The sequence below is a fragment of the Scardinius erythrophthalmus genome (assembly GCF_964197995.2).
Source record: "Scardinius erythrophthalmus genome assembly, chromosome: 2".
NCBI lineage: Eukaryota > Metazoa > Chordata > Actinopteri > Cypriniformes > Leuciscidae > Scardinius > Scardinius erythrophthalmus.
In genome coordinates, this window is record NC_138222.1 from 7,350,170 (window position 1) to 7,362,536 (window position 12,367).

The window sequence follows — 12,367 nt, forward strand, 5'->3', positions numbered from 1 at the left end:
AACCTGCAGCGTGGAGCTGTTGTTTAGTCAGCTGAAAAACATAAACAGAGGGAAGATAGCTGATTGGAAGGAGGGAAATGTGGGTGGTGACGGCCTCTCTGAAAACCACAGGAAACACCTGTGCCCACTTCACTATCGCTGCACTCACAGGCAGGGGTCTGCAATGTGACGTAGACCCATATTGTGCCTCAATCAAGTCCTGGGACAAAGGTGTTTACCCGTGGCTAGTCAAAGCACACTCTACTGGAACTGCTGTTTGTTGTTTAGCTTGTGAAGTCCAACAATCCTGATGCTGCTGTTGATGTTTGGTTGATGCATGTTATATGGTCATTCAAAAAGAGGTTTATTCACAGTGATGCAGGGACTTCCATGTCCATGGAGGAATCATTCCAATTCCCGGGCGAAACTTTTTCCCATTCAGATTTCCATTTGTGTGTGAGCGTTGTGAGGCGTTTACAGATCAAATCTTAAACCTTCTGATCTGCTCGCGGACACATCGGGGCCGCCCTGACAATATCAAACATGTTTGTTATTTAGGATTTTAAAGCGGGATGAATTAGGGATGCAACAATGCAGTTAGCCCACGGTTCAATACATACCTCAGTTTTTTAACCACGGTTTTCGGTTCGGTTCTGATGGCTTGACACATAAGTGTTTTTTTGTTATTCTATGCTTAGGCAATAGGAACAGTAAGAGGTTAAGGAGAAAAAAAACGATTTATTGCAATACTCCTTTATTTTACTTAAAAGCTAAGAAAAGTCCATTAGTTCCTAGTGTATTGTATAATATACAATATACAATTAACACTGACATCTCACAGATGCTGGTAGCCCATGTACAAACTGGAGAACACATAAATTCCTACATTTTGAAAATAAACATACACGTAAAGTACATAAATTGACTATTTCAAATAAACATATTTGTGCCTTCAGACAGTGATATTGCTGGGTGATGGCGCCGCAGATGTGCAGTCATGTTGAAAGTGTTTCCGTTTGAGTAGGCTACATGTGTAAAACAATGCTTACGCACAGTCTTTTTTTGTTTACCGTTTTTTCTTCCTCGACTCAACGGCAAAACCGAAATGTCCCCACTCCTCGGATTTGAAAGACGCCGGCGCTTCCTCGTACTGTGGCCTCACTTCACCGCTGCTCGCCATGTTAAAGTGTGGAGTGATGGTTAAGCGCCCCCTAACTTTAGAGCATAGTGATTAAATATTTACTCGCGGGGAGGAGTTTCCTCATCTCAGCTCGTAGACTTACAGGCACACACAGTCAATTCGGAGAGAAATAAAATGCACATAAATTATTCAAGCGTAAAACCAAACAAAAACACAATTCACCAACGCGTATTGAACCGTGGATATCGTACCGAACGGTTCAATATTATATTGAGAATTGTGGCATCCCTAGGATGAATATGTCAGTACTTCCACAATAGCCAATGAGAGACAAGTCTACAGGGAGATGGAAGTGACAGAACTTTGAAATCGCGACCGCAAAACAACAAAAGCAGCTTGTGGGCAACTGAGTTGGAGGAACGGCTGGTTGAAATGAGGCAACAACACGGCTACCTTTATAATGTCTCCTCATATAATTTCCACAGAAGGTGGCCTCGACACAGTATCCATTTTGTTTACATCCGCTTCCCCGTGAGGTCTCGTGAGGTACTAAATCTGGCATGATAATCTTAACGTTCCCCTGTAGTCAATAATTGTATCCCTTAAAACTCATCTTTGATCCCCAAAAATGCATATTTAAACAGTTTTTCCTTGATTTTTTTTTCATGCCTTAAAATAGCTTGTGACTCTAATGTAATAGAAATAGAATGTATATCTACACCCTTGTCTCATTTAGTATACACGGTTCTATGAATATGCAAATTAGCCCCCCTCCACTCACTCGCACCAAGTCAGAGATCCACTCGTTGACGTAATTGGTTGCAATGTAGTTTGTGGCGTCAGAAACACGATTTCAAACCGTGTTTTTGAGACTGTCTTTGGTTCACTGCAGTTTTAAGGAGAGCATACTCAGCAATGGTGCTGACTTATGAATTTGCACGTGGTTTGTCTTAATAAAGCATATTAAAAACACCACATAGACTTATAAACAACATTTAAAAGCTCGATTTTCACCACAGGGGGACTTTAAAAATATCTCGCAGTGTGTGATGCGCCATGATTTTCAAATGTTTGCAGGTTTGAGATTTGAAAGAAGAAAATCTGTGAAGATTTTCCTAATGTGCGTGATGCAACCAGATTTCACAATCAGTTAAGATTTAAAAACTCCTGTAGTGTGAGCCTGGTTTTAGGGATGTGTATATACCCCTAACTCTATTAAACAACAGTGCATAACAGTGTTGCCAAGTCCGGGGTTTCCTGCGGAATTAGGCTACTTTGACACTGTTGTCATGTTTTTTTCTACCCCCTGGAACACTGTTTTTACTGGGGAACCCAACTGGAATGTGATTTGGCTAGTTTTGGCCATGATTGGGCAGGTTTTGAATAGCAATTGGACTGCTTTTGTTACACAAACCTAGCAACCCTGGTGCATAACTTCAATCAGTCAAATCACTGTGGGCTATGGACATGAATGAGACCTCAAAACAAGCAGCCTGTTGCATAGGGATATGTTCCCTAATAAGTGATCAGACTTGGCACCATATCAAACTGGTAATAAAACAAAAAAACATTGTCTTACTTTGAACAATGGACCCAAGCCATGTTTTGAGAGGAATTTCAGAGAGACTTTGGGATGAGCTTTTCTCACTTAGAACATAACAACAACTACATAGCAACATGCTAAAATCACTGAGCACCACAGCAACCGAGAATGTTGTAGAATGTATTTTAGTTAAATTATTTCACATCTATTAAAACAGTGTAGTTGAGATTGAGCTCCACCAACAGGGCAAAACTGCATATTCTTGTGTGAAAGAGAAAAAAGTTGTTGCTAACATCCCAATAGACCTTAGCTGACCTTTTGTATTTGTAAAGAACGTGCTACCACCTGTCCTATCCTTTTTTTTTTTTTTTTTTTTTTATGAAGTAAAATTCATTGCCGTATTCCGGGCAATGGTGGGAAGTTCCAAGGATCTCTAAAGTGTTTCCCCCACTGCTGTTTTGGGAATACAAACTGAAAGCAAAATGTTTAGAGTGAAACATCACTCAACTCTCTGAGGACTGCTGCATGTTTGTGCCGTTAGGATCGAACGTTTTCAGGCTAAAATTCACCCGTTCAAATGTCAGTGTGTTTTCAATTTATACTCTTTTTAAAAGGAAATTCATCTCAAGTGAGGAAATCTCCCCAGAGGAGTGGACTAGTGAAGTGCACGACTGATCCAGCTGTATGAGCTACTCTCGGGAAATGTGCGGCTGAAGTGAATGACACGTTATACTCTAACCAGATCGAGGACATGCCGTTTGCCTTTTCCTCTGCATTTCTGACATGCTTCAATTGTCATCAGCTCAATAAAGTACAGGTCATGATGAAATTACGATGCTGTCAATATGTTGCTCGTTTGGCGTATTTAGTGTCTCCACATTACTCCCCCTCCACCCACTCTGGTAAATTATAAGCATCCCCATTGACTAACTAAAAATATCTGTCCCTAAAGTGAACCATATGTGCGGTATTGCATAACTGACCATATGAAATATCCTGACCATAGCTGAATTTAGAACAAAGTCGTATTGGTAATGTGAAAACTGCATGTGTTACCTCAGTTTTGTGGGTAATTTAGATCTGTTAGCACATGCTCTGATGGTTTAGGTCCATAAAAACACTGTTTTTTTTTTTTTTGACCCTGAAGATGTTCTCAGGAAGTGTTTTCATCACAGGTTATTCCAGGTTTCCTTCAGTTCAACACATTCAGGCAGAAGAATGGGGTCTCCATCTTGGCTCAGCTGAGCATTTCCTACCCTTGGTCTGTGGCTGACAGAAATAGACTGTCCCGTATTTGGATTCAGCATTAGCTGCTGCCCGTTCTGATAAAACTGTACAGTGTTGACAGAGAGTGACTAGTGCTGACACCTCTTTCCCCAGTGTTATTGTTCTTCTTCCTGTGAGATTTTCAGCTGTTGTCCACCTTGGTGAGAAGTTTGTGATGGGTCAATAAGTGTCTATTCCATTTATAATCTATATTCTCACACCTTATGAAAACACACCCTCTCTCTTTTCCTCACACACTCCCTACTTGGACAGCTTTTTTTAGGCATCAATATGCTCCCGATGCAAAGGCTCAATTATGTCTTAAAATACTTTTTTTGTGTGTTTTGGCTAAATTCTAAGGCAGTGTCCTCAAGTCCTGTGAATCAGCTGCCTATGCTGAAAAATACATATCTTATTTATACTGTTTTTGCCTTATTGATTATAATGGAAGTGTTCAAGTGAGCCTAAATTAAATAGCGTAATTGACACTTTTAATGATAATTATTTAATATAACATAATTTACTAATGTTGTTTCAAACCTATTTGACTTTCTTTCTTCTCCACAACACAAGGAAATAATTGTATTGAATATCTGGTTAGGTATCTGGTTTTGCTGACACCCAATCACGGGTCAGCAAAAAAGTCCATTCAGCTTATTTGGCCATTTTCTGAGTGAAAATCAACCACAGTAAATGTGTGGTGGCTGCCATTTTGTGCTGCAGGTATGACATTTTTGTAGGCCAAAAACCTGGAAACAAGTATTTCTAGTTCCATCGTCTTTAAGTCAATGGATTTTTCGAATGGGTTTTCAGTTAAAAGGCTTAAATTAGGTCTGTGGTTAACACAAGTTCAAAATGATCATGACGTAATACATTCTACTCATTTTTTAAGCTTTTAGTTGTCTCGAAAAAGGCAGTTGCTTACAAGTGGCTTAATGGGACTACAGAGGTTGCCAGAGACATTAAACGTAATCAGCCGAAAAGACAAACTCATCTACTTGCTAGTCCACTTTCACAGCCTCGTTCTGTTTATAACGCCCTCTTGCCATTCTAGCTATTCTAACTTGAATTTGCAGGGGAAACTGTTTTTTAAATAAAAACTGAAAGAGCATAGTGATGTTGAAGTCATGTAACCGTGGTGTAGTTTGTTTATAGCCTACTTTTAGATTTTATTTCTACCGATTGTATTTGTGTTTTTAAACATATTTTCATTTAATTGTAATTTGTGTGCATTTGTGAATATTTGATGATGAACAAAACATGCAAGAATCATAAGCATTTGTTGGTCACAGAGCTTATTTTCTGCTATAGTCCAAAAGCCAATGGAAAATTCCTGTTGGGGTTTTTGTCGAGGGAACCAGGTTGATGATAACTTCTGGGTTGACCACTCTATTGCTCTCCTATGTGCCATCCAGTGTTTTACACGCCAGTCCTGAATGGTGGTTGGCCCATTGCCATTCAAATGTCAGAAGAGGATGAAGAATCTAACACCTACTGGAATGGAGTGTGAAGCACTGGATGGCACAAAGTAGAGCAGTGGAGGCAACCATGATTTGGCTTTTAAAATTCCTTGCCAAACTATTTTCATTTGAGTCTTCAATATTTGATTAATTGTATAGCCTGAAAGCCCCCCTCTAGTCAATCATTTTATCCCTTTAAACTAATTTGTGATCACCAAAATTACATATTTAAAAGCTTTTTCCTTGAAAAAAAAAAAAATGTTCTCCATGCCTTAAAATAGCTTAAATGTAACTCTACACCCTTGCCCCATTTAATATATGCGGTTCTATGAATATGCAAATTAGCCCCACCTCCACTCCCTCTCACCAGCTCAGAGATCCACTAGTTGACGATCACACGTTGACCTGATTGGTTACAATGCAGTTTGTGACGTCAGAAACACCAGCGATTTCAAACCGCGTTTTGAGACCGTCTTTGATTCACTGCAGTTTTAAAGAGAACATACTCAGCAATGGTGTTGACATGAATTTGCACATGGTTTTTCTTAAAGCATATTAAAAACACCACAAAGACATATAAACACCATTCACCACAGGGGGACTTTAACTTAGTAGCCCATTAAAATCAATTCAGTTTAAGGAATACGTTTCTGCTGTTACAGCTTATGTACTGTTACACAACCCAGAGCAATCATAGTGGCGGCTCTTGCTTTATCCTCTAACTAGGGCAGCAGTCCTCTGCCTTTTATGGCTGTCATTAAACAGAGATGCAAGTAACGGAACACAGCACAAGGCAGACGAGGATCTAATATGGTTGTTCTGTCCTCCATGCTTTTAGCCACCGAACTGATTCTTAGCAGGTCAAGCTGCAGATCTTGTGTCTTGTTTGTGGAGTGGACGTGCCACTCATTTCTCACATGATGAGGAACTTTCGCTGACAAGGCCAGCTGTGTAATTGAAAGCCCTCTGACATCATGACTGGTAGAACACGACGGAGTGCCATTGTCACTTGACTGAGAGCTAATTTAAGGAAAGGGTCTGTGTTCTCTGTGATATTACTCAGCTGTTTCACGGTTGCAAGAGTGCAAGCTCAGTTTTGAGAACTCGTTCATGTGACTCGTGTCAACTTTCTCCAATGGAGCGAAGCGGCAAGCTAACGTCTTGTCTGCAGGTGAAGCATTGTAATGTGACGCTCAAAGTTCAGATAGGTTCAACTTTAGACTTCTTTCACTTTTGTATGCTCCAAACAGACATTAAGTACAAAGACCTCTTATCACAGTCATGGTTAAAGAACCAGTCCCTTGCTACCTCGATCCCTTGTTTCATTTTTAATGTTTGTCATCAGATAACAGAATCCAATAACCGATCGTTGTAACACATTGTAGCCTGAGTTTATTTTCCTGCTGTGTGAAACATCTTGTCCTAGAGCTCCCCACCAATCCTAGCCTTCTTCCTGAACTACTTCATTGACCTTAAATGTTAAACTTAAGCTAATATTTACAGTAAAAATAAGATTGCAGTCCAGTTGATCAGACTGAAACAGTTGTTGTCTGTCTGGATGTTCTGTCTTGTGAACTAAATCAAACACGTGCAAAACACTTCAGACTGAGGCTTGGGTTTTGTAGTATTTGAATCAATGCCAGACCCAAGCCTCTTTAGCTAAGAGCCTCAGGCCACTCGAATAATAACCGCCTCTGGAACAAGGGGGATTGATGTAATAATATAATAATATACAACATCATCTCCACAATTATAGACCGTGTCATATTAAATTTAAGGCAAATGAAAATGAAGCTGTGAGGAATGGAAGAACAGTATGTTCACTAGGTTATGCATTGTCATTTGTCCCAAATTATAGCATCTTTCCTGTCTAAAGTCCATTTTGGGTCTTTGTTGCACTGCTGTCCCACATTTTCAACCCATGTATGCACTCTCATTATTTGTTTATCTAGATTTGGCGGGGAATTTATCGCATATTTTGAATATTTTCATATTTTCCTGTAATTTTCCTGGAACCTTTCCCAATCTGACAAGGGAAAGGAGCATCCCACTCTTCCGTCTTCGCCTGCCAGTGTTCCAGATTTCCTGCCTTCTATTGTGGCTGCAGCGGGATGCTAACATCCTGGTTCAAGCCCTGAGGTCAATCCAACACACATTTCATATCGCTCTGTCTTTCATTTTTGCTGTCCCTCTCGTTCTTGTTCCTTCTCCCATCACTCTTTATCATGTTTCCACCCACTCACCTTATCACTTTTGCCCATCCGTAAGTCAAAAGTTGTCTTTGTGCTGTATGCAGTAGTTTCCCAATTCTCTTTCATCTTAATCCCTGACTTTCTTTGATTTGTCCTTCTCCTGTTCTTCCTCCTCTCTAACCTGCCAGGCCGCTATTTGTGATCCAACCTCACTGTGCCTGCCAAGCCACTTTGAACTCGAGCACTAACACAGCAGATGTACTTAGTCTAATGACTTGTTCTCTCTTATCTCTGTACCGCTTGTCAGGAGAGTCTTTCAAAAGCATCTATTCATTGCCTGCCACTTTCATTAACATTAAAGCTTTTGGCAGATGTTTTTATCTAAAGTGACTTTCATTGCATTTTATCAGTTCTTGGAAATCGAACCCATGACCTTTGCATTGCCAGTGCCATGCTCTACTGCAGTGGTTTTCAATCCTGGTCCTGGAGAACCTTCTGCACTGCACATTTTAAATGTATTTCTAATCAAATACACCTGATTCAACTCATCAGCAAGACTCTAAGACAGGGGTGTCCAAACTCGGTCCTGGAGGTCCACTGTCCTGCAGAGTTTAGCTCCAACTTGCCTCAACCTACCGGTCTGGATGTTTCTAGTATGCCTAGTGAGACCTTGAGTAGCTGGTTCAGGTGTGTTCAATTGGGGTTGGAGCTGAACTATGCAGGACAGTGGCCCTCCAGGAGCAGGGATGGACACCCTGCCCTGCACCAACGGGATTAGGAGCTACTGCTCTAATGTTTGAGCTTCAGGAAAGCTACTGTGCTTCTGAAATCTTTCATCAGTCACTCGATAGTTGTGATGTGCAGAAATACATATTTTTGCAAATTAATACCTGACTTGATTCAATCCAATTCAGAAACTTTCGATTTCAGTATGCTGTCTTTTTATTGCATCACATTCAACACAGACTGCAAACTTACAACTCATATAGAATGATTTCTTTTGTTGTGGCACAGCATTTGAGCAGCATGGATTCAGCAGCAGGACTCATCTGCAAATCTGTATGGGGAATCTACAATTAGTCTGTTAGGATATTATCCAGATTTATTTAGTGGGATTTTCTGTGTAACAGAATGGATATGGAGGGGCTTTTGGAAGGGCACTGAGGCACTCAGTGGCGTTTCCTGCCTTCTGATGAGAGGATGTACTATCTGAAGTGGCACATCCTGCATATGATCACACACTAGCCGATTTGCAATGCACACTGATGTACCTTAACAGCCTCATACTGCATTCCAGTAATCCCTGTCAAAACATTGAAAGGTGTTTGAAATGATTTTCAACAACCCCAATTTCAATTCCTGTGATCTTCTCTGTGCAAATGATGTCATCTCTTATGGTAACCATAATTTACTGGTTGCTTTTGTGCGGACTAGATGTTCTGGTAATGTCAGACTCCTGTATAGAGTGAAGTCTAACAGTATTTGTTTGTTTTGGTGCTTTTACAGTTCTGCCAGCCTGGTGGATGGAGGCTGTCTCGTGAGAGGAAACCCCCGACATTCTTTACAGTGGTGCTTACAGACATAGATTCAGAACGACACTACTGCTCCTGTCTGACCTTCTTTGAGGCAGAGGTCAACCTACAGGTGAGATTAAGGACATATTTATTATTATAAGGGTCTACTTGTATAAACTGTATGAGCTAGTACCAAAATTAATTTATGTTAGATTAATTTAGTCGTAGTAAATTTTTGGTTCGTTTAAAAAAAAAAACATTTTATCAGACCAAGTTTGGAAAGCATCATCACGTGGAAGATACAAGAAATTACATTTTTAGTTATTCAACCAATCATTCAATTTAATTCACATTTATTTGTATGGCTCTTTTCACAATACATATCATTTCAAATCAGCTTTACAGAAAATGCATGTTTCTACATTACAATTTAGAGTAATCTGTCGACGGGTGACTGTCAAAATAATTTCCACATGTCAAAAATGTACAGTTGTAAGATAATACAATTTAGCTACAGTTAGCTAACATCATGTATTCATTTAGGCAGAAACAATGAGCTCATTAAAGCAAGTTTAAGTTGTGTTCATAATGATTACAATATATATTAGAATTTGGTTAGTTGTGTATGATGATTCAGAGTTGGCATCATCTGAAATCCTGGCGTAATCTCTTTACAAGTGTTGAGTTGTATGAAATCTTTGTAAGAGGCAGGATCCAAACTGGAACTGGCGTTATGTCTAGATACCTCAGAATGGGCATCCCAATGTAGAAACACAAAAGCAAATGGAAAATAATTAACGTAGCTGCTCTTCATAACATTTCAAGCAAGAAATGTATTGTGCTTTTAATTTTATATAACTGGAGTGCAAGGTTTTGTGTACATTATTATATACATTATTAGACGCAGATGTGTCTCTAATCTAGATTTAAAGGGAGAGTGAGTCTAAGCCCTGAACATTATCAGGAAGGCTATTCCAGAGTTTAGGAGCCAGTTGCGAAAAGGCTCTCCCTCCTTTAGTGGACTTCAATATCCTAGGTACTACCAAAAGTCCTGAGTTTTGTGGTGAGAATGTGGTGGATTGTAGGGCGATAGAAGATCAGTTAAATACACAGGAGCTAAACCATTTAGGGCCCTGCTAGTCAGTAGCAATACTTGTATTTGATACAGAACTTAACAGGTAGCCAGTGTAGAGATGCTAAAATTGGGGTTATGTCATCATATTTTCTTGACCTGGTAAGAACTCTAGCAGCTAACAAAGAATCCATTTATATATGCATTTATACATCTAATGAAAATAATCTGAGATACTCTTTGCTCATTGCAAGTGAAAGTTCTTCAATTGGTCTTTATGGCCTAGAGTACTTTCAAAATATTTTAAAGTTGATTGAGGTGAGAAAGTCAGTATTTCTAAGGATAAAGACAACCAGTCGGAGAACCTTTCAGTGATGGCAGCTGCGACCAGGATGGACAATATTTTGCTGCTGCATCTTAAAGTTCACTGTCCAGAGAGGAGAAGGAAAGAAGAAGCGCTGTAAGAGAACCCCAAGGGGCTGCGGTTGGAGGACAGCTATGTAAAGAATGCAGCTGTAATTCCTGACTTTTGCCCAGTGCCCACCAGGGTTCCAACCTCAGCCCCTCATGAAACTAGACTAAACTAGCTCCTGTAGAAGATTACCAGTTGTCCCACATTGTGAGAGAAAAAATGTTGAGCGTTAATTTCTAATTTCCTGTGCTGAGAAGTTTCAGCATAGAGTGAAAGTCCTGGAGTGCAAGGAACCCCGCATCCCCTATAAATTTGTATCCTTGACTGAAGTAGTCTACTGTACTGGGGCATTATTGGTTATAAGGGTCAAGCAGGTACTAGCACAATTTAAGACTGGAATACACTACACAACTTTTCAAATCTAAACAGATTTTAAAACACTAGGCATACACTTGCCGACTTTATAATTGGTTACAGAGAAAAAGTGGGCTCCATATACTAAACGACTAAGGTTCCGGACATAACAAATTCACACAGAGACATACACCTTGTTGCCAGGAGACGCAAGGCAAATGCAAACAATATGAGTTCTAAAATCGACTGAAAATATCAAAAGTGTTAGATATTCTATGACTGGATGAAATCATAGTATGAAGCTACAAAAATCGGAGTCTGTGCCCATTATAACGCTAATTACTGCACCGATAGATGCCGACCAAAGGCAATAAACACTTTGTCGGATCAGTGTCACCCCTGTTGCCGTCTGGCGCTGGACGGCACTTGTTCTCGCTAATTGAATGTGTTTGGTCAGCATTTGTCACATCGTGGAATGTCTGAGAAGTGACGAACTGTAATCTGGTGATTGTCTGCGTTGGTCGGCATCTGTCAGTGCAGTGTGAATTGATACACTACGCGATTTTCTATGAAATCTCTCAACTCAAATCTGCAGACTAGCTCCGACTTTGGACAACTAGTGTCGACTTGTCCAGACTGTAAATCAGGGCAAAAATCTGGGATTAATCTTTAATTGCCAGGGCTTTCCTCTCTTATGTGGCAAACCGATGCAGCGTGGAAGTGAGCCTCGAGCTATTGAAGATTAGGCGCACTAAGCTAAGAAGAGCACTGAAGCCTATCTCTGATTTATCCACCTCTGGGGTAAATAGAGAACTTTTAATTTATTTATTTATGACATTTTGACATGACGTGAAGGCCAAGTATGGTAAACCATACTCGGAATTTGCCCTCTGCATGTGACCCTTGAACACTCTGCAAAACGTGGACACACTACCCGGAGCAGTGGGCAGCCTTTCATTGTTCATTGTGCCTTGCTCAAGGGCACCTCAGTCATTTCCTGCAGGTAGAATCGAACCCGGGTTACCAGACTCTTAACTATTAGGCCACGACTGGCCCCAGGTGTATAGCAGAGTATAGTCTTAAGCATGCCATTTTCTGTAAATTAAGTTATCCAGGTTCATCAGTTGTTTGGCAGAAACATGTTGACTAATGGGCCTACTTTTTCTGAATGTCCATATAAATTACACATGGAAACCAGGTTGCTTGAAGGACACATGCCAAGTTTCACCCCTAGAGGGAGTCTGTAACAAGGAGAATCTCGTAAAAACTGTTTGGGTAAGGAAGTTAAAATTTGACATGCCTTTTCTTCGCTACAAGTGCTAACATACTACAATATCAGTTGGACAGATGAACAAAAAATGATTGCCGGCAGCAATTACATTTTATCAGACATATGTATTTCTTACAGGCCCCGCTGTAGATCAACTATATAAC

The 12,367-nt window shown here is 40.2% G+C and overlaps 1 protein-coding gene across 6 annotated transcripts in view; it reads left to right on the forward strand.

Moving 5' to 3' along the window:
* Nucleotides 1–12,367, forward strand: part of sbf2 (SET binding factor 2) — a 137,277-nt gene that overhangs the window by 28,663 nt on the left and 96,247 nt on the right. For all 6 annotated transcript variants that reach the window (XM_081393517.1, XM_081393519.1, XM_081393520.1 and 3 more), the window contains exon 3: nucleotides 9,088–9,225. In XM_081393517.1, coding sequence (XP_081249643.1) covers nucleotides 9,088–9,225 — 138 coding nt within the window. The remainder of the gene's footprint in view (nucleotides 1–9,087; nucleotides 9,226–12,367) is intronic.